The sequence below is a fragment of the Sminthopsis crassicaudata genome, chromosome 1 (assembly GCF_048593235.1).
Source record: "Sminthopsis crassicaudata isolate SCR6 chromosome 1, ASM4859323v1, whole genome shotgun sequence".
Classification (NCBI taxonomy): domain Eukaryota; kingdom Metazoa; phylum Chordata; class Mammalia; order Dasyuromorphia; family Dasyuridae; genus Sminthopsis; species Sminthopsis crassicaudata.
In genome coordinates, this window is record NC_133617.1 from 578,036,916 (window position 1) to 578,060,666 (window position 23,751).

General features: G+C 32.4%; 1 protein-coding gene across 1 annotated transcript in view; it reads left to right on the top strand.

Moving 5' to 3' along the window:
• Positions 1–23,751, top strand: part of FCHO2 (FCH and mu domain containing endocytic adaptor 2) — a 135,896-nt gene that overhangs the window by 52,956 nt on the left and 59,189 nt on the right. Inside the window, 3 exon segments of the mRNA XM_074282249.1 lie at positions 17,023–17,067; positions 19,111–19,183; positions 21,405–21,429. Of these exon segments, the coding sequence (XP_074138350.1) occupies positions 17,023–17,067; positions 19,111–19,183; positions 21,405–21,429 (143 nt within the window).

Genomic DNA, 23,751 nt, shown 5'->3' on the forward strand with positions numbered 1-23,751 from the left:
AGAATAGAGCTTAACTTTTTCTTTTATCATTATTTTGTTTTCCTTTGTGATCCAAATTTCTCCAGCCCCTGCCTTACCCTTTGAGAAGGTAGACAATATAATATCAATTACATATACATTTGAATTTATATAAAACATTTCCATATTAGTAGCCATGGTGTAAAAAAAGCAAGAAAAATAAGAAAGTGGAGGAAAAAAATCTTTCATTTTGTACTCAGAACTTAGCAATTCTCTGTCTGGAGGTGGCGAACTTTTTTATGATGATTTTTTTTAGAATTGTCTTGGATCGTTGTGTTGAGCAAAGTCTTTTACAGTTGATCATCATTAGAATATTTTTGTTACTTTGTACAATGTTCTACTGATTCTGCTCATTTCACTTTGCATCAGTTTATATAAGTCTTCCCAGGTTTTTCTGAAGCCATCCTGCTCATTATTTCTTATAGTATGGTAGTGTTTCACCCCACTGTCATATGTCATATATGTAGCTTGTTCATTCCCCAAATGATGGGCATTCCCTCAATTTTCAATTTTTTTTGCACTACACACAAAAAAAAGCTACCATAAATGGTTTTGTACAGAAAGATGCTTTCCTTTCTCTTTTCTTTGATTGCTAAAGTACAGACTTAGTGGTAAAGACTTATAATCCTTTGAGCATAAAACTAGTTTTTTCTGTAGCAAGTTCCAGAACTCCTATTCAGTTTAATACCCACTAAATAAATTGGCCCACACCATTTTATTTATTTTAAGCATGTTTTTATAAGGAGGAAACATTTTATTATGTAAAGGTTAAACTCATCAGGAAATATGCTGTAGCCAAGCGTGATAATTCTTCTCAGCAATGATGGATTGCTTTTTCATTCATTTTCCGTTGTACCCAACATTTTGAGGTTTTCTTGTAGGAGATACTGGAGTGGTTTGCCATTTCCTTCTCTAGCTCATTTTTATAGATGAAGAAACTGGAGTAATTATGGGACTTACCTTGGGTCATACAGCTAGTAAGTGTCTGAGACTGAATTTGAACTCAGAAAGATGAGTCTTCCTGACTCCCAGACACAGGGTACCACCTAGCTGCTCATTTTTTACTTACTATTGGAAATTAAGGAGAATTAAAGTGAGGGAAGGGGCAGAAAGGGAAGTTTTCAGTTTGAAAAAAAAATTATTTTGTTAGGCCAACTAGAATTAGGAAAGAACAGAAGCATAAGCATCAGGTAAGAGATTGTGGTAAGCCAAGTGTAACATTGAAGTTCTGGACTGGAGTTATTGCAATGAAACATATGGAATATATAAGAGACATTATAGAAGAAGAATTGATAGGTCTTGATGATGGATAGAATATAGGAGATAACAATAGAAGAGCAAATCATATCTTAAAGTTTTGAGCCTGGGATACTTCAAAAATAATGATAATATTTTGGGCAGTAATGGAAAAGTACCATTTTGAAGGAGAATATTTTTGGAAAATATTTAAGGCATGAAGTATAGACTGGAGAGAATGTCAATTTTGGAATCTTATAGATGGTATTTAAAAATAACTCCTTAATGGAGTTTTAATATAAAGGGATAATAGAAACCAAAGATTAAACTTTCCTGAGGAATAAGAAGGGGATCAAGGAGTTGGTAGCTGGCCAAGTTAAAAGGCTTGGGGAAGAAAAGAATCTAACAAAGGAATAAAAGCTGTAGGAGAACAAAGAATGTGTAAATGTGCCAGAAATCCAGGAGAATTCTAAGAGATGAAGATTAGAAGTTTAATGGCATTTGATGCAGTTGGAAAAATTGAAATCATTACATCTTGCCAGAAAAGGGGTCATTGATAATTTTGGAGAGAAAAAAGATTTTGTACAATAATTACAGCTGACATTCAAGTTTTCCTTTTGGTTTAAATAGTATTTTATAAATAATTTCTATGCATATGTGTATGCATACATATATACAGACACACATAGCCATATACCCATTGACATATCTGTAGAGACTAGCTTTCTTCTTATTCTTATATACATAGATTGTATTTATGCACAGGTATGTATGCTGTCACTAAGTATAAGTATGTATAAATACATACACACACATAGACACATCTTTATCCACATGTTAGAACAGAAGATAGCAAGAGGATAGTATGATGGATCTGAGAGCTCCAGAGCTCTCCCGATACAAATGAAAGTGTTGAAATAATAGAACTTATGAGAGTAGTGTATTCTTTAATTAAGTGTTCAGTGATATATGTATATCCAGCAGTTCATTTAGGTGTTTTGGTGTAGACCTTGCCTAGGATCACACAGCTAGGAAGTGATAAGTGTCTGAGGCTAGATTTGAACTCAGGACCTCCTGACTTAGGGCTGGTGCTCTATCCACTATGCCACTTAGCTGCCCTACCTCAAGAACTTTTACCACATTGTTGGGAGGGTTGTGACTGAGTAGAAGAAGACTGAAATTCCTTTTGCTCTCAAGGGACTCCAAGCACAGGTATACTGACCAGATGTGTTGCTGGCAGGTCTATGACTTCAGAGGAAAAAGAGCTAGCATGCATCTGATCTGGTGAGTACAGTAGCAGAGAGACAGGGACCCTTCTAACTGTGGGCATTTGTAGGAAAGCTGATTCCCTAGTTTCAGTTCCAGAGCAAAAGAAGAGAATAAAGGAACTTTGTGGCGCAAGAACATTTTCAGGATAGTTGTTGGGTACCCAGGCCTTGACCTAGGGATGAAGAAGAGTATCCAAAGTTAGGCTCTGGGACAAAGCTCAGAAAATAAAAATAAGAAGTATCTGAGGCTTGGGGTATCATTCCTCACACTTTGGGACTAGACTCATTATAAAAATAAGCTGCTAAAAAGAAAATAAAACAAAAATGAGTAAACAAAGGAGAAAGAACCCAACCATAGATAACAATTGTGGAGTTAGAAGATAATGGGTTTATATAAAAGCCATTCCTTTTTCAAGGAGAAATGTCAAATGAGTTCTTGGCCAAAGAGAGTTTTTGGAAGAAATTAAAAAGGACTTTAAAAATTGAATAAGAGAGATTGAGGAAAAATTAGTGATGAGATTCTGATTGATACTCTCAGCACAAATATGTTCCCAGTCCTAAACCCCACAGAAATCATTAATCAAGGGTCTCACTAGAACATTGAGCAAATCAGTATGTTCTGTAACTATATCACCAGGTTATCACATAACAGTTACGACAAAACATAACTCAGAAAGCAGCCAATAAGAAAGTAGCACCAACAGTGTGCACAACAGGACATTGGACTATGATCTAAAATGAACCAATAAATCTTTTCCTTCATATGGTACTTGTGCAGTTCTCCTTTTCTGACTTTGGATAAACCTAGTTTTACTATCACTATCACATACTACCCCTTTCTTTATGCATTCTGGCTAACCATAATTGCTTTTCCACCAAGATTTTAGGACCTTTAGCACATTTCTCCTGTAGCTTCAAAATCTACATATCCTTGTCTTAATTTGCTGGGCTTCTGACTCCTTCATAGAACTTGGTCCGACCACTAGATATGTCAATCTTGTGAAAATGGCTTTACTTGTGGAGACTATCTGAACCAAAATTCTTTCAGAGGCAACCCCATGACACATACCTGATACCTCAACAAATAGGAAAAAAAATAAAAGCAATCCAAGAAAATTTTAAAAAATCAACCAAGTAGAAAAAGAGAACCAAAGGATGGGATGAGGAGACAATAAGGAAGTGGCTCTTTGAAGGATAGGTAGATTAAGGAATAGGTCAAGGTAGTCTGTAGAAAAGCAAATTAGACTAGTAAGGAGCAATTGGATAAACAGCGTGAGAAAGATAATGAGCACAAATAGGCTGGAGGGAAATATAGAAGTAATTATATCTTAAAATGTGAGTGAGATGAATTTATCCATAAAATGTAAACAGATAGTGGAATGGAATAAAAATCCAAACTTAATAATGTGTCACTTTTAGGAATCAGTAAAAATGAGAGATAACATAACAGGAATAAAATAAAGGACTGAAATAGAATTTATTATGTTAAAAAATCAGGGGTGGTAGTCGATCTTAGACAAAGTTAAAGCTAAAATACATTTAATTAAAATAATAGGGAAATGGTCACATAATATTCACTGTTGCTTTAGACCATCTAAAATAACTAGACAGTATAAAATAAATCATATCCCAGTTAATGAGTGGAGAATATGAACAGGAAGTTTTTGATAAAGAAATGAAAGTTATAATCATATGAAAATGTGCTCTAAATCATTACTCAGAGAAATGTAAATTAACTAAGTTATCTTACTGCTATTGGATTGGTTAAAATGATGATTTTTCAATTGGGGAATTACTAAATATGTTGCGGTATATGATTGTTATAGAATACTGCTGTGATAAAATAAATGATGGAACTGGTTGATTTAGAAAAATATGGAAGAACTTGGATTTATAAAAGAAGATGACTATCTACGTTCAGAGAAAGATGACTAGTAGAAATATGTATGTAGTATTATGTGTGTATAAATAATGTGTATCTTTATAGATGTGTGTGTGTGTGTGTGTGTGTGTGTGTGTGTGTACATTTACATTTAATTATAGCCTTCTCTGAGGAGTGGGGCAGGGAAGGGAACAACAACAACAAAAAAAAGTAGAAAACAAAAGAAAACCTACAGGAAAGTACAGAAAAGCCTGATTGCTTTGAAAATAAGGTGTAGGATTTATTACATAGGTTTTCATGAGCTAGAAATTTATTGTTTTATATTGAATCCTTTCCTATGCACACAGAAATGTCCCCTCCCCCCTTTTTTCTTTTCTCGTTTTGTATTTAAGTTTAAAATTTAAAGAAAAAGAAAAGTAAGAAAGAAAAGGGGGGGGGGGGGAGAGAATGAGTGCAGGTATCATTTTCCATTCAGTTCCTGTCCTGATGTTTCATTATGATTTGGAGGTAATCCTAGGATCTCAAAGTTTGTGCTAGAATAGCACATTTCTCACAGGTCGTATCAAGTTGGAAAAGACTTGTTGGGCTCTGTTGAGCTATGCCATTTGAGGACTCACCTAAACAGAACAAGAATTATCGTTGAAAGGCTGACCATCAAATCATCGATTTTTTTAGTCATAGTAATTAATAAAAAACTAAGACTTTAAGAAAGTTGCTTTCTTAAATTTGTGTTAGTATTAACTACACTATTGAAAAATGTATTTTAGAAATGTGGAAGTAAGGTGTTTTTTTTTTTGTTTTTTTTGTTTTTTCTTTCGGGATATATGGAAGAATGAATTGCAAGGGTAGAAGTTGAATAATTTCTAACTTTTATTTTTAAAGTTGAATGTGTCATCATTAACTCTGGTTAGGGATTTCAGGTAAAAACACAATTTCATATAGTTATTGGTCAGTCAGAAGTGAATCATATATTGTAAAACCACATTGCTTTTTTATTTAGTTAGTTAGTTTTATTTATTTTCAGTTCCAAATTATCTTCTCCCTTCTCCACCAATTTAGAAGGCAACAAAAACCAAAACCCATTAAGAATGTTTAGACATACTAAACAAATTTTCACATTAGCCACATACCCCTTTAAAAAAAGAGAAAAAGAAATGCTTAGTCTATACCTTAAATTTGTCAGTTCTTTTTCTGAAGGTGAATAGCATGTTTCATCATGAATCCTTTGGAATTGTGATTAGTCTATGTTGATTGGTTATAACTAAAGCATTATTGTATTTGGAATCATAAAGTTTGCAAGAAAATCCCTCAGATGTAGTTAGAGTACAGTCCAGAGCTCTTTAGTTCATAGAATTATAAGATTACAAGGACCCCAGAAGTCACCTTATTTCCCCTCTCATTTTACAGATATGGAAACTATGGCCCAAGGAGATTATATAATTTGCCCAAGGCCACACAAGTATTAAGCATGAAAACACATGATTTGAATTTGGGTATTCAGCTTGCAATGCCAGTACTCTTTCCATTGCCCAATGCTACCTCTGGGCAAATGGCTAATAAATAACTGGGCATATAGCTCATTGCTTAACTGGAAATTCCAGTCTAATGAGTGGGTGCCAGATTATCAAGCTACCACTCATTACAGTTTTTGAGTCTTTCAAGCCCTTAATAATTTCCCATTTCCAGATAAATACAAATTATTAATGTAGCAATAGACACCACATGACAGACATGTCTAAGGACATGCTTACCCTTACAATTCCACAAGGATCCTTTTGATTAGATGAACAGTTGGCAGTTCCTTCTTAATTATCTTTAGAATCAGGCCTTTGAGTGAGTTATATGTCAGAATACTTTTAAGAACACAGTGAATGTTTCCTGGCTCTTCCTTTTGCTCACTGTATTCTTTGTTATCAGTGTCCTGTGTAGAATCTTCAGTAGTAAGTTAGCTGTTCTTTAAGACAAAATGTTTTCTTCAAGCTGTAGTTGAACATATTGCTATATTTTGTAGTTTACTATTGTGATTTCAGCTTTTGATTAGGAAAATTGTCCTACATCATCAAAACTTGCTGCTTAATCATTGAAATATTTGAACAGATTTCATCCTAAAAGGAATGGAATCCTATTGAAGATTTATATAGTTCATGAAACTATCTGGATTTTCTTGGTTCTACATCCTCATGCTTTATTACTTGAACCAAGTTTACCTGTTGCCCTCAGATGATAGGAAACCTTCTAAATGACTTCTGTTCTCATTGCTACTCTATTCTTGTTTTGGGAAACATTTTGTACTTATGTTTGCTGAATAGTATATAATCTTACTACTAAAATATTTTGCTTAGATCCCAACTACTTAGTTTGGTTTCTTAAATTATTATTATGTAGATCTTCTGAATTCTTGACTTTTTGATTCCCTAGTTTCCTAGCCAAGATTACTTATTCTAGTTTTAGGTGATCATTTGGATGTGATACCCTGTCTACCTGGATTGTCTTCACCAACCCCAAACCCATCATTTTACAGATGAAGAAACCAAGGCCCAGAGAATTGAAATGATTTCCTCAAACTTCTGGAATAATATTGTTTTCAATACTCATTAACATATTATTATCAATAAGTTGGGACTTGGGACAGGTATATTTTGATGGGAGAGGGTCTCAGAGAAAGGTTAAATTATGAATAGATCATCTTCCTTAAAGATAGTTGAAATTTGGCTACTGCAATTCAGATTTTAGAGTAATACTAAGACAATGATTAGGGATGATTACCCAAGAGAGGAATGGAACACCAAAAAAGGAGAACATGAATTTCACAATTAATCTACTTCATAATTTTACCTTTTAAATAGTCTAGGGATTTTTATTGCATATCCAGTAACTTAAAAATAGTTCTCTTAGCTAATGAATGGATCCTATTTAGGGTGACAGTTTCATTTAGTTATTCATGAGGTTGTTCCTTCTCTTATAATTGAGGTTTGAACGCACTTTAATTTCCTCCCTTCCTCATCACATTTGAAATTTTCTGAGTGGATGACATTAGTGGCAAGAGTAAATTGTAGGATCTAAATTTTTTTTTTCTACTATTGGTTTTTAGCATGTGAATTCAATTCTGACTTTGTTTTAGAGATTAATCTGCTTCTTTTGCAGATGATCATTTGTTAATATAGATGCCTCTCAATCCCTTCAATTGATTTAATGATGGGTAGGAAGCCAATGATATTTTTGTTGTTTTTAAAAATGTAAGCCCTTCTTCCCCTGCAGTCTTAGGGTCATAGAATAGATTCCACAAATTGATCATCAGACTTAAAAATGAAGTCACGTCTATTGACAACTCTTAGAATGAGCTCTTATAATTTGTTATCATCATCCTTTTTGTTCCTTTAGAATGAAAGGTTCATTAGTCAAATATCAGTATATGAGGATGAAGAATATGTTTTTTATGGTGTAGATCAAATATTGGGGTGTTGACATAGTCTCCCCTCCCAATCCACAGTGTTCAGATTTTTAATATTTTGCCTTTTTAGTTTTTTTTTTAATTTTGGGGATTTAATTTAATTTTGTATGTATTTATTTAAAACTTTTATGCAAAATAAGTAAAAAGCAAAATAGTAAAAAGAAAGACAGAAAAAGAAAAAAGAACAAAGGAAATTGTTATATACTTAGCAGAAGATTGGGGAAGATTCAAAATATGTAATGATAAATTTCCATTCCAAGAACGCATATATAATAATAAGATGACATTGTATTTATGACTGTACATCTTTTCTTTACTTCCATTCTCAGCTGTGCACTTTTTACTTTCTTTCCCCTTAATCTCCTCCCTGAAGCAAGCTGCAGTTAAACATAGATATATTTGTGTGTATGTATACACACAGAACCTTATACATGCATGGATTATATATATATTCACATACGCCTATTTACATAGATATGCTTATGTACGTATGCATATACACATAAATATACAAACATCTCATACAGTATTAATATGGTTGATATGTAATGTAGATTTTTCTTTTGATTGAATATTTTTTGTTTGACTTTGTCTTTTTTTCCCCTAATATATTCTATTCCTGATTCTCCTAATTTTACTTCCTATTCTGACTCTTTTGCTTTACTTCTACTGACTGACTTGTCCTGCTATTACATAATTTACTTATCTTCTTCTCTCCCTCTCCCCCCCCAACTTTCCCTCCCTCTTTATTCTATTCTTGTTAATCTACATATCTTATCAAACTCTGGTTAATTTACTCCAGGGGTTCTCAAAGTACCTCCCCCCCCATGGCCATTTGCGGCCCCATGAGGACGTTTATGCAGCCCACCGGGTTATGGCAAATGGATTGAGGGGCAGAGACAGAGTGTGAGTTTTTGTTTTTACTATAGTCCGGTCCTCCAACAGTCTGAGGGACAGTGAACTGGCGCCCTTTTTAAAAAGTTTTGAGGACAACTGATTTACACCACAATATGCTATTCCCTCCCCCTTATATCTTTATAGATTTTGGAAGGTGCTGTACCCTTCTTGGTGTATATGTGTGTCTATATGTACCTATTGTTTCCCCTTTAATCCATTCCCAAGGTGAGTGGGTTTTCAGAACTTCCAGCCCTCCCCCATCTAATTCTTCTGTGTTGTTGCACACATCATACTCGGCTCTACGCCAATTTTACTTTTGGACTACTCAATTACTAATGTCAGTCTTAGAAATGTGGTTTACATTTTCACATATAAAACATGAACAGTTTGTTCTTATTGAGTCCCTTGGATTTTTGATGTTGGCTCTTATATGTTGAATTTTCTGTTGCATTCAGGTTTGAGACAAAATCCTGAAAATCTAAGAATTTGTTGAATGTCCAATTTTTTTCATTCAATATTATGCTTAATTTTGCTGGAGGTATTGTTTTCAATTGCTACCCTAGTTATTTTGATTGCTGATATATAGCATTACATGACCTGGCAGCTGATAAAACCTGTGTAATTCTTATTGTAGCTTCAGCATATTTGAAAGTGTTGTTGTTGTTGCTTGTAGAATTTCCTCTTTGATTTTGGGGTTTCAAAAATTAGCAGGGATATTTCCATGTGTTTTCTTTGTAAGATTTTATTGAGGTGATGAATCAGCAAGCATCATATGTAATGGGGATAAACTACAATCATTCCCAGTAAGGTCAGGGGTAAAATAAGGTTGCTCACTATCACCATTACTATTCAATAGTATATTAGAAATGTTAGGTCTGGCAATAAGAGAAGAAAAAAGAGATTAAAAGGATGAGTAGATAATGAGGAAACCATATTATTGCTCTTTGTAGATGATTTGATGGTGTACATAGAGAACCCTAGAGAATCTACTAAAAAACTATTAGAAATAATCCCTACTTTAGCAAAGTTGCAGGATACAAAATAAATCCACATAATTCATCAGCATTTTTATACATTATCAACAAAGTCCAACAGCAGGAGATACAAAGAGAAATCCCATTTAAAAATAACTGTTGATAGTGTAAAATATTTGGGAATCTATCTTGGGCCAAGGGAAAATCAGGAACTATATGAACACAACTACAAAACACTTTCACACAAATAAAGTCAAATCCAAACAAATGGAAAAATATCAAGTGCTCTTGGATAGGTTGAGTGAAAATAATAAAAATGACAATACTACCTAAATTAATCTATTTATATAGTGCTATACCAATCAAACTCCCAAGAAACTATTTTACAGACCTAGAAAAAATAATAAAAAAATTCATCTGGAAGAAAAAAAGATCAAGAATTTCAAGGGAATTAATGACAAAAAATGCAAATGAAAGTGGCCTAGCTGTACCAGATCTAAAACTATATTATAAAGCAGTGGTCATCAAAACCATTTGGTACTGGCTAAGAAATAAAGTAGTCAGTCAGTGGAATAGATTAGGTTCACAGGACAAAATAGCCAATAAATTTAGTAATCTAGTGTTTGACAAACCCAAAGACCAAATATCACTATTTGATAAAAACTGCTTGGAAAATTGTTGAAGTTTTGATTGGTAGATTTTTTTTTCTATTAATACTTTCCCCTCTTGTTCTATAATTTTAGAAACATTTTCTCTAATTATTTCTTGATTTATTGTGTCGTTTTTTTTTTTTTTTGCTTTCAAATAATTTCAAATTTTCAGATAATCCAATTATTCTTATGTTTTCTTTTCATGATCAGTTTTCCAAGTCTATAGATATTAAAGATGTTTAATATTCTCTTCAATTTTTTCATTCCTTCTATTTTTGTTTTATTATTTCTTGGTCTTTTTAAAACATTGCTGGCTTCCTATTGCCCAGTTCTGACTTTCAGAATCATTTTCTGCTTTAAAACTCGGGTTTCTCCTTTTCTAGTTGGTTGCTTTTCTTTTCACAATCTTCTTGTTTTTCTTGGATTGTTCTCTTTCCCCCTTTCCCTTTCCCTTTCCTTTCTTAAAGGTTTTTCCTCAATCTCTCATTTGATTTTTAAAGTCTTAGTTAAGATATCCTATAAATTCTTTTTGAGCAAGTAGCCATTTAATATTATTCTTTGGAATAGAGAGACTTTTAATTTTATTTCAAATATACTCCTAAGAATGAATCTTGGTCTTCCTTATTCCCAAAGTAACTTTATATGTGGTTTTATTCTTTCTTTTTTCCCTGCTCTTTTTTTTTTTTTTTTTTTTTTAATGAGAACTTAAAAGTGTAATCACCTATCTTCACTTCAGTTCTTTTTTCTGGCCTGGAACCTCAAACCCTACTGTAAGTGCCTGTAGCCAGTAGCTACCCTTCCCCATAGCTTCTGCATTCACCAGGTAAAGCTGGTTGCTTCTCACTTTTCAGAATGTACTTTCAGCAGCACAACAGGGCCTGGCATTCCTTATGACAAGAGGTTCTTTCCATCTTCCTGAGCTCAGAACCCTGACTTTACAAGCTCTTGGGAAGGTGAAAGTTCCTATGGTTTGGGCCAAGGATCTCAACCCAGTTACCCCCAGAACTCCCCACTAGTTTTAGAGGAGTTAGTCTGGAGGTATTTATACTTCACACTAATTAATCCTCCATTCCTTCGTCTTTGCTTGATGCTTTTCTGGGTGAATTCCTGTTCCATCCCAAGTCTTACATATTTTTACCAGTTTATGTTTGTCTTGAGGCACAGTTTTATTTTGTTTGTGAGGGAAATCTGAAGTTCTTAGAGGTTTCTGACCTACCCTGCCATCTTCTCACTATCCTCCCTGGCTTGGTCTTAAATAATGGATGCTTTGCCTACTTGTGCCATGTGCTTAGGGAATTTGATTCAGTGGTGGTAGTTTTAATGAAATAGCCCTTTATTCTTTCTTTACTATTCCTTTTTTGACCAAAACTTTAAAAAAAAAAAAAAAAGGCGCTTTATTCCTGTTTTGTTTTCTGGGAAGGATATTGAGGTTGTGTTTTTTTTTTTTGGATTGGGAATCAAAGTATTATATTGTGGGAGATTGCTTTTCTTAAGTTTGTTCTTCCATCTTTATCTTTAAATTTTTATGTATTTTTCTTTAAGAAATAAGCTAATTAGATGTTAGGAACAAAACTTGTTTTCTCGTTTATATGTTAAATTGATCTTTGTGATCCACTTTAACATCTAAGCTTTTAGAGCATTTATTTTGACAGAAGGATTAACTGAGGCTAAACCAGTTGAAATTCCACTTTTATTAAACTATTCATTAGGAATTGCTTTCTGGCTTTAGTACTGTCAGAAAAATAACCTGTCCTTCTTTGATTAAATAGCAGAATGATAGTCGGTCCACTGATTTTGAGAGAGAGGTTGAATAAACTTTCTACTTCAGAAACAATTCAGAAGTGACACACTGTAAGGGAGGTCATAATGTGCATTGATGTCCAGCTGAGCTGCTGACTGGCTCTGAGCCAAGCACGCCAACTTCATCCCTTGAAGCAGCATGTTAAGCATATACATTTTCAAAAATACTTTTATACACAGTTTAATGTCAAAATGAGTATTTTTAAACTTTCAAATCAGAAACCAGAACCGTCTATAATTATTTGTACCCTGAACAAAAATCTTTATAAATATAGATAATAAATATATGCAGTTTAAAAATTTTACTCACATATTAGATTTTTCCCTTAATAGTTGTGTTGATAGACAAACTTTTACAAAATTTGTTTTTAAAATGATCCTTATTTTTAAAAAAATTATTTTGTAGTATGTTTAGCTATATTTTCTTTCTATAGAAAACTTTAAAAGTGTGCTAGACTTGTAAAATAAAGCAATCAAATGAGTTTTAGAAGGAAAGATTAAAGATTCACTAACAAGATGACCAAAAGACTAGGGATGGAATGATTTTTAAAAGTATTTAAAATACATATAAACATTAATCCAGAAAAGAATGAGCAAGAGAAAAATGAATTTAAAATGTATTTGGAAAGCTTATTTAAATTAATGGAAGAATAAATATCCCAGCTTATTAGGAAAGGTTGTATAATCCACCCTTAATGATTGATTAAAGGCTTATTTCATGGCTATATTTAGTTTTGCTAGAATTATTTCTGTATAATATGACAATTATTGTTATTAGGAAATGGTAGAAAAACAACTTTTGGGTGTGTACTAAAATCATGTAGATTAATTTTATATCTTCTTGTTAAGGACCAAGTACTGGTACAGCATTGGAGTTGTTTTTTGCTCTTAAGTTGAGTCCATACTTTTTCAATCCTTCAGAATGAAATTTCTGGACTCATTCATATTTGTGTTCTTGTATCAGATATAGGGAGAATTTTTGATTGATAACAGTTGTGATGATCTGTATTTCATTTAGGTTCATTTGACAAAATAAGTTTTTAATATTAATTATATCAGTAAGTGGAAAAGTGGTACTATGAAGTAGCTAGGATGCAGCTAAGATGGGCAAAGTTCGCTTACATGAATAACCCCAGAGCAGTAGCATTTCAGTGGGTGATCTGCTCCAGTGTTACACATCCTATCCCTTATACTCCTCTTCTGGAGATAATCTTAGACCTTTTTTAAAAGATAGATCTCTTCTAGATTTGGACCAAGCAAATTATACAAATAAAAATTTTTCATTCTTTTATAACAAGGTGACTTAATGAATTTGTCAACATATCAATGCCACTTACAGATATAGCTTTCTAACCTGAAAGGCATCATTTAGGCATATCTGATATGAGGAATTTAATCACCGCCAGTCTCCAATTGTGTAATAATTTCTAATAATGGGAATTGCAGTATAAATATGAAAATAAGTTCTTTGAATTTATTTTTCATAACAGTATTTTGTATTATTATTACTTTTCATAATATTATGAAATTTCACTACTGAATTTTTTAAAAGAAAAAATAGTTGTAATTTCATAATATAGTAGTAGAATCATGAATTTAGAGCAGGAAGAGATTTGAAAGCCATCTAATTAAATTCCGTATTTTACTGTAGAACAGAGTCCCAGAAATTGTGACAGTTTATTACTTAGGATCTTGCTTGCTTGCCAGCTGGGTTAGTTGAATTGAATTCTTTCAATTTAGTTATAAATACTCATCAGTGAATGATCCTTTTTGAATTTTAATAGTACTCTAATTTCATGTCTGCCTTTATCAGGTAGGAAAGAGATTTTAGTCAATATTGTCACATCTCCTGTAGTCAGTTTTTTTTTTTTTTCTGTTTAGTTAATGGATATTCTTTATAATAAACCTTTGCTAATGCACGTAAGGAATTTGCTAATGCATCTCTATATTTTAGCTAAAGATCTGCGAGAATCTTTAGCAAATTCATGTTATCCTTTATTTGCATTTCAAGCAAACTTAACTTATCATTTTCTTGTCCTAATAGATTTTTCTAATAATCGCTTAAAAATGAGACTGTGTTTGTTTTTTCACAGATTTATTTGAATTTCACTTTTAATTTTATACAAAATAGACAAGCATTTTCAGATGGAACTATCTTTTGAAAACTTAATTTTATAATATTCATTTGTGAATATTCCTTTCAATGAGTCTTTGTTTATAAAAATGTTAATAATAAAGCATAGCATAATTCATATTTATTTAAAGCCACAACATAAATGTTTATAAGTACACTTGCAGAACAGTATATAAATGGTTTGGAATTGAGTAATAATAGGAATAAAGTGATGGAGAGTTTAGAGATAATTATCATAGTCAAACAAAAGGGGGCTTTTTGTTTAAAAAAAATAAAAAGAAAAAAGCTGTATAATATCTATCAACATGTTAGTGCTCTGTGATGATAAATGCAGAATTCCATAGCATCATATCTCTGCCAGAAGAGAGGGAGATTAATTTTTTCAGGGCTTTTCTGTGGTTAATTTTGATCATTACACAACATTGTTTCTTTTGATTGTTATATTCATTTAAATTGTTGCAATCATTGTATATATTGATTTTTGGTCCTGTTTACTGCACTTTTCATCAGTTTATATGTCTTCTTATATTTGCCTAAATTATTTAAAATTTCAGTTTTCATTTGTGTCGGACTTCATTTTGGGTTTTCTTGGCAAAGATACTGGGATGGTTTGCCATTTCCTTCTCAAGCTCATTTTACAGATGAGGAAACTTGATAGGGTAAACAGGGTGAAGTGATTTGCCCATGGTCACATAGCTAATGAATGAGACCAGATTTGAACTCATGAACATGAGTTCCTGCTTCTAAGCCCAGCATTTAATCCACGGTACCATTTAGCTGCCCTTCTTGTTCTTTACAAAGACAGAAAATGCTTCTATCAATTTTTTTTTTTTTTTTTTTTTTTTTGGTATACATAGGACCCTTCTTTCTTTGATTTCTTGGGTTTGTCCCTAGCAGTGAGATAGGTTAGAAGGTATGGGCATTTGAATTACTTCTTTAGTATAATTTCTTGCTGAGGCAATTGGGGTTAAGTGATTTGCCCAGAGTCACACAGCTAGGAAATACTGTGTCTGAGGGCGGATTTGAACTCAGGTCCTCCTGACTTGGTGCTCTATTCACTGTACCACCTAGCTGCCCCTCTTTAGTATAATTTCAAATTGCTTTCTAGAATGATCAGATCATTTCACTGATCCACCAGCAATGTACATGTATATCTGTCTTCTTACAGCCCTTAACAACTGACTACATCTAAGGCAAAACTTCAGAGTTGTGTAAATTTTTATTCCTCTTTATAATACTGATTTGAAACAGTCTTTCTTATGGTTTTTGATATTTTGGAATTTTTTTGATAATTTTGTTCATATCCTTTGGGGAATGACTCTTGATCTCATATATCTTAGATGTCAGGTCTTTATTAGAGATATTTGAAACAAAGATTCCAATCCTCTCTCACTCATCCTAGAAGCATTGATTTTGGCAAAACCTTTTGAATTTAATATAATCAAAATTTTCTCTTTTCTCTTTATGATTTCTTCTCTCTTATTTGGTTAAAAATTCCTCTTCTAGCAATAATTATGGAAAGAAATCTCCATTAATTTCCCACCATTTGCTTGTATGATGAGACCTTTTATATTTAAATCAAGTCCCCATATGAAATGATATTGTGGTGTGTGGTATAATATACAGTCTAAACTTATTATTATTGTTATTTTACCAAATTGCTTATCAGTGGGACCCTCTTCCTTACCAAATTTGACTTTATAACCTATAAATTTTGGAAACTGCCATATAAACAAGACAATGATCTTGTTTCTTTTCTTGATATCTATAGTATTTAATATTTAGTTGAAAAATAAACTGTATTTTGTTCTGTGTATCTTTTATATATACTTTATATATGCTTATCATTTCCTTTTTAGATATTTGCAGATGTTTCTTTAACCATTTCCCTCACTCCAGTTTCTTTCTTTTTTAACTATTCTTATACTGCTTTACAGGTGTTAACCCCTCTGCTTAAAAGTCTTTGAAACATTTGATTTTTAAAAATAAAATTGTAGTATATAAATTTATATCCTGTTATATGTCGATATTTCTCTCATCTTCTCTCAATTCCTTTACACAACTACTTATCCTCTTTAGCCAAACTGACCTTATTATCTGCAAGCAAGCTATATGCTTTGCACAATTTACTTGTAGTTTTACTCTTAAATTAGAAATTCCTCTCTCTTTTCTCTGATGCTTTTATTTATTCATTGTCTAGCTAAAATCCTTTCCTTAAAGAAGTCCCTCAATCTTCATTAAAGCACAATCCTCTCTGATGTTCTGAAATACCTATAATTTATTTAGCATTACCATATTCTACTATGTTTTATCTTCTTTATACTGCATTTGTCCTTTCTCTCTAGCTGTTATAAGCTCCTTGAAGGAAGACACTAGGCTTTTTAATGATTCTTTTAGAAAACTAACATGTATTAAGCAACTATTAGGACAAAGTACAACATATTGGACTCTGGGAATGATTAAAAAATAAGAAAAGATCACTGACCTTAAGCAGTTTAAAATCTATTTACCTTTTCAGAATAGCATTTTATATGTAGAAAGTACTTAATAAAGCAATGTTAATATAATTTCATATATTTAAATATCATCTAATTAGCATTAGAAAATTAATAAAATATTTGAAAACTGTAAAGATAGTATTTTGATTTGCTATAATTTTATTATTATCTTCCACTAAGCTACTAAATTTTCTCTTCCTCCTCTCCCCTCCAGGCCTTATTGAATTTGAGGAATGTGATGCTGCTAGCGTAGTTGAAGGTAAGTTACAAGTTATGAATTATAACATTGAGATTTAACTAGTTAATATCCCCTAAATATTAGTGACCTGATAGGTTCTTTTGAACAAATAAACATTATGGAGCATTGGATCATCAAAAAAGTAATTACAAACAATAAACATTTCAAGGGATGAATTTACAGGAAAAAAAATATTTCACCCTTATAATATCTTAACATGTTATGAAAATTAGCAGCACTTTATCTTTATTTACTTATAAATAGATCTTTGGGTCATCAAAAGAAAGATTTAACTTGTTGCCCCAATATAGTATATTTTATAGAAGATGTGTTGTATATATTTACATAGAGTGCTGAATTTGGAGTCAGAAAGAAGATGTTCATATCCTTTATCTTGTCAATTACTTAACTACTTTGGATCCTAGTTTCTGCATTTGTGAATTGGGGATAATAAGGGTGGTTATGAGACTCAGATGAGAGTACATTTGTAAAACATTTTGCAAATCCTTCACTGCTATATAAGTGACAGGAATTAGTACTCTTTCTAAACATTCACTATATTTTCCTTCTCTCCGTTGTAGCAAAAGTAATAATGTAAAATTGTGGCAACTGCATTAGCACCCTGGATACCTTAGAATCAGCTGGAGTCAGGATAAGCAAAAGTCTTTATTCTTGGTCTTTAGCGGTAGAAATGAAGAGAGTGAACAAATAGTATCTCTGCGACTTCACCTCTTCCTCTCTCTCCCAGAAGTGACCCTGGTTAGTCTCCCTTCACCTTCTAGGCCCTCCCACAATTCTCTGTATACACCAAATGATTGGGCCAGCACAGGATAGTGGGAAGGACCATTTTCCAAGCATATTCCTATAGGGTATTCTTCAATCGGTAATTAGCCTCAAGTGCTCGATTGTCGGACCCCATGCATTAACTCAAGAGTTTCAGCCCTTTATGTAGAATTACATGCATATTAAAGTTATAAAATAACTAATACATAGATATGTAATAATATAAAATGTTTATTGATTTATGTTTTAGTAATACAGAATTGTGCAGGTTGAGGAAGCACTGGGTAATATTCAGGAGACTTAGATTTTAGCCCAAATTTATAGATCATAGAATGAGAAAATTGTTCAGACCAATTCCCACTTAAATCATGTTTGTGTTCTATAATTTTTCCAATGAGAGATCATTCAGATTTTACTTAAAGATTTCCAGTGAGTGTACTTTCTAAAACAACCTATTTCATTTTTAAAAGCTTTCATTGTTAGCAAGTCACTTAAGCTCTCCTGTCCCCATTTTCTTATTTGCAAAATGAGAATAATAAATATTTTTAGCTTTTATTTATCTCTTAGGAGTACGATAAAGACTTTGAAAATTAAATTATAATATTAATATAAAGTCTCTACTTTTAAGATGTCATTTAGGTAACAGTATGTAAAACAAGACCTTTTTCTCCTAAAGACCTTAAGTTCTAGATCCTAGATTAAGTTGATATAATAAATTCTAAGGGACATTCATTTTGATATATAAAAATAAAAATGACCCAATTGATTAAGAAAAAAAAAATTGACATTTATTGCTGTGTTGCAGTTTATTGCAATGATACATGTGTTATAATAATTGCATACAACCAATTAGTTAAAGTACAATGCTCTAATCAGTATAATGCTGCACATGGGTCATAGAACTTTGCTTTGTGCCATTGACTGCATGTAGTTACAAGAGAAGAGGGCAGAAAGAGCGTAAGATGGATAAACAAAAAACTGCAGCTACAGAATGCCTAGCCTACTTATTTTAGTCTGTGTTGTCACCCTGCTGTATATGAAAGAAAGAAGAATATTGTGTAATTATTGTATACATGAGAATATGATTCGACCTTGTAATGGTCAAATTAAAATGATGTCCCTAGAAAAATTATAGTCTTTGAAAAATGTCTGTTTTCATATCAGTATTAAAAGCTCTAAACAAAGTATGTGTTGAGATTTACAAGATACTCAAATAATGTCTCTGATACTGAATCCAGTGAATGATTCTTCATTTTCTGCTAACAAAAATTCACTTTAAAGGGATAAAGCCAAGAAAAAGAAAGACTTTCGCTTTGTCAGGAATAATTAAGAAGGAAAAGGATGCAGAATCAGTGTAAGTATATTAAATAATTTCTTCTTTTTCTTAATGCTCCTTTTATGTTTAACCAAATATTCTTTTTTCTTCCCTAGTTCATAACACTTGTTGTGATTGAACTAATGTTATAGCATTACAGTCTATACTTAATTTTTCCCAGCTAATGGAGGTGCTCTATTATTCATACTGTGAAAATTTTACTGGTGCCTCCAAACTCCAGATGCCATGGAATTTAGCTTTTTCTCGAAGTTGCTGCTAGAACTAGGAGAATCCTCCCTATTTCTCTTTTTCTGGTGTCTTGGGTTAGAACTAATATATTTTCTTTTAGAAAAAGAGATTATCATTTGTGGTTAGATTTAATGAAGTCGTGTTAGGTTTAAAGGTATAATATTCCTTAAACAAACTTTTATGGGTTGTAATTAGTTTAAAACCCTTTGTGTATATTGTGTGCCAGGTACTGTGTAAGCACTGGGAAAAGAGAAAGAGCCTCACCTATAAGTGGTATGAATAGAGAGAAGAAAAATCTATGAAAGACATTGTGAAAGTATGTATGGACTCCAAAATTTGGAACATATAGATTGTATATATGTATATAGTGAAGACTTAAGTAAGACATGGAGGTAGGAACCCAAATTATTAATGGTATTATATTATCCTCAGCAGTAACAAAGAATGTCAGAATGGGGTAGGGGGAAGATAAAGAAAAGCTAAAGAGTTTTCTTTTGGACATATTGAGATGCCTATGACAGTTGAAGCCATGGGAGCTGATGAGGTCATAAGTGAAATAGTATAAAGGGAAAAGAGAGGAGGGTCTAGGATCTAACTTTGAGGGAGAACCTTCAGGGAATAATCAGTATAATGAAACTTAGAGAGGAGAGACTATTTAGGAGGAGGTTTCAAATGCTTCAAAGTCATCAAGTTCACTATGTTTCAGACAATTGGTAAAGCATTGGGTTTACAAAGAAAGGCAAAAAATAGTCCAGCCTCAGAGAACTAACATTCTAGTGACAATACAGCCAGGTTACAAACATGTCATGCACATATAGATTGGGGATACGCTGAGAAGGAAGGTACTAGGGAGGACCAGTAATGTCTTCTTATAGAAAATGGAACTTAAGACTTAAGTCTTGAAGGAAATAGGGGATAGAGATGTGGAGGAAATAAATTCCTGGCATGGAGAACAGCCAATAAAAATGGAGAGATACCCTATATGAGGAAAAACAAGGAGCCCAGTATCATGAGATTGAAGAATCCAGAAAGGGTAGAAAAGGTAGGAAGAGGCCTGGTTATAAAAATCTTTACATGCCAAAAAAAGGACTACAACCACTAGAATCTTAATTGGATGATGAATATAAATTAAATGAACCTCAAAGGGGACAAGATTACTAAGTAATAGTGGTAGTGAAGAAAGTAACATTGAGAAGCAAGGAGAGTGTTCAACTCCCCAACCTTCACCAGTGAGTGACAAACACATGTAATAAGTGAAAGTGCCACCAGTATTGGTTATTGTTGAAGTATAACATATAATGTCTGTCCACACACATTCTGGGTAAAGGGCATGTATGGAAGCTACTGAGTTTGAAACGCTACAGCCAGCAGTCTCCACTTCCTTCAAACTGTAGGAAAGGGGTGCATAGCCAGCTCAACCACTTCCTCTTTGTAGATTTCTAGTTTTTGTCATATATATTTACTTTTGCATGTATTCCATAGTAGAAAGCAAACTTTTTAAAGATAGAAACTTTTTTTTTTTAAGTTTGGTTTTTGTAATAATGTTTTTATATTTATGGGTGCAAATAATATCTTTGGGAAAACTGTTTTTCATTTGTAACGTTTTTAGGTACAGAAGATATGTTAAATGAATAGGCTTGATTAAAATTTATTTAGCAGTTATTCTAAGACTTAATTTTTTCAAAGTAAGAAGTAAGCATTTTTATGCTAAAAGTGCTACATGAGTACTGTTACTTATTTCATTTACTTTGACTTTATATTAGAGAATTTTTAACTCATTAAATCATGTCTGAATGAGTATTTTCTGAAGATTCAACTCTTTTTAATCTCTAATATGTTTCCCATTAACACATTAAGATGTTTGTACTTGATATGTCAATTATTTCAAATAATTGAGTTAAATAAAAAAGATTACATTTAAACTGCTTTTAAAGAAGAAGCTGAAACATAATTAGTAATTCTTGTACATGAAAATGTCTAAGAAGATTTTTTCCTTTTTCTTTTTAAATAGGGAATGTCCAGATGCAGATTCAGTTGTAAGTAGATTTCTTCATAGTACAGATGATACAAATTAATTGTTTTTGTGAGAAAGACAAAATTACTAACTCTTTAATTTTTAATATTGGCTGAATGTCATGTGTAATGATTTTGTAATAGTTATTTTGATGAACACAAAAGTCCCGTCGGCTCATTCTCATTAAGTAGAAAGTATGGTGAGATCTTTTGAACAACTGGGAGCTGCTATTATATTGCCTTTTTTCCTCCTTGAAGAACATGAGATTTCCTTGTTTTCAGATCTCTCATCAGGTCATACTTTTCTATTTGTATTATAAATCAACTTCTAGAGATTAATTTTAAAAAACAAATCATGGTCAGTAGTTTTCTGATTTAATAATGTCTGAAGGTATTTTTTTAAAGCCTCTTTTATTTAATTCAGAAACTTCAAATGAAACTCTCCATGTCTACAATGAAAGAACAGGTTTACCAAATAATCTGTAGAAACATTTTAAAATCACCTTAAGTATAGGTGATGCTAGTAAGAATAAAAGCCCTCACTCCTTTTTATTTTTTTGCTTCTTATCAACACTTGTTACTTATTTTTCAGGCTTTTATTCTAAAAGCCCACTTGTCTTTCTAGACTTTTACAGTAAAACTAATGTTAATGTTTAAAAATAGTTTTAATAGACTTTTATTTCATTTTGCATCTAAAGCTTATGTAATTGAATGACAACTGTTATTTTTGTTCCTCTACTTTTTCCATATTAGTGAAAGAACAAAAGATTATTTGGGTGATAAATTCAACCGAGTGGGTTGGGGAGGAGAGGTGTGGAGAGAGGTGAGAGACAGAATCCTTATATATACTTTTAATAGAAAAATGGTCTGTGACAACTGTAAGATTAAAAATTACTAGACTGGATTATAATTAGGTTTAACTAACAATATTAACTAATGATTTATTTTAGCACTTATTCTCCTAATTAAGAAAGTATTTATCTAAATGTTACTGACATTTCTTTTAAACATTGTAGTTCTCAAACTTTCCTATATATTAATAAAAATGCAGAGGATATTTTATAAAATAAAATTTTTATCAAATAATTGTGGGGTTTTTTTGAATAATCTGAATTTTTACACATTATATCATTTATACTTTTTTAGTATGGACCAATTTTTATACTACCCAGTATAACCAATATAACTTTATTGAAGATTAATTCAGCTGCTGCTTTTGGCTTAATTTTTTGTGGAAATGTTTAGTGATTTCTAGAAAAATCATAGTGTGTTTGAGGTCATTCAGTATTTTTCTAAGTCATTTTGGGATATTCTTTTATTATATTTGTCATGTTTCTGGAATGATACTTTTTTATATATTATACTTTCTAGTATACCTCTGGTAGTTCAGTTTTTGTGCTAACCACCTACCAGATGGTAAATTTTCTGGTTTCTTAATAATCCCAAGTTTTTTTATGCACATGCAGCCCTTCTAGTTTATACAACTAGAACAGACAGAATCCATTAATTAATGATTGGCCTAGAAATAAGAATTGTTTGTGGATATTAAATGGATAGAGGGGCAAGGCTTTTTATATAATTGGTAGAGAGAATTCCCAAATGAGGAAACTCCCTCTACCAGTGCAGTTGGAACCTTTTCTGCATCTACTGTTTTGGACAGTTGTCTAGAGCAAACCTTAAATTGTCAGTTGAATCCCCACATGGGGTCACATAACCAAATGTGGGAATCATGAAATTATGGTTTATTATTAGTAAATATTTTATTTGCATACTTATTTTATATATCTGAATAGTCAGGGTTACATAAAAATTTCTTGAGCGAAAAGTAGTTCTGAGAGGAAAAAGTTTTAAGAAACCTTGGTCTAGAGCAGTGGTCCTCAAACTTTTTAAATAGGGGGTCAGTTCACTGTCCCTCAGACTGTTTGAGGGCCGGTCTATAGTAAAAACAAAACCTCACACTCTTTCCCCTCCTCTCAGCCCATTTGCCATAACCTGATGGGCTGCATCTGGCCCGCGGGCCATAGTTTGAGAACCCCTGGTCTAGAGCATTTACAGCTGTGACTGGCTTAGCATTATACAGGTAGTAGTGTCGGATTCACACGGTGTCAGAGGCAGGCCTTGAACCTGAAGCTTCTTGGCTAAAGGATTAGAATGCTAGACTTTTAGAGTCAGGAAAACCTGAGTTTAAATCCTGCTTCTGAAATCACTAATAGCAATAATAGCAATAGAGTTGTTTTCAGAACCAAATCAAATCAGATACTATATATTTATATTTATAAATCTTAAAGTGCTTATAAAAATACTTTGGGGAGTGGAAGATAATTTTTCTCATAGCCGTCATTTTC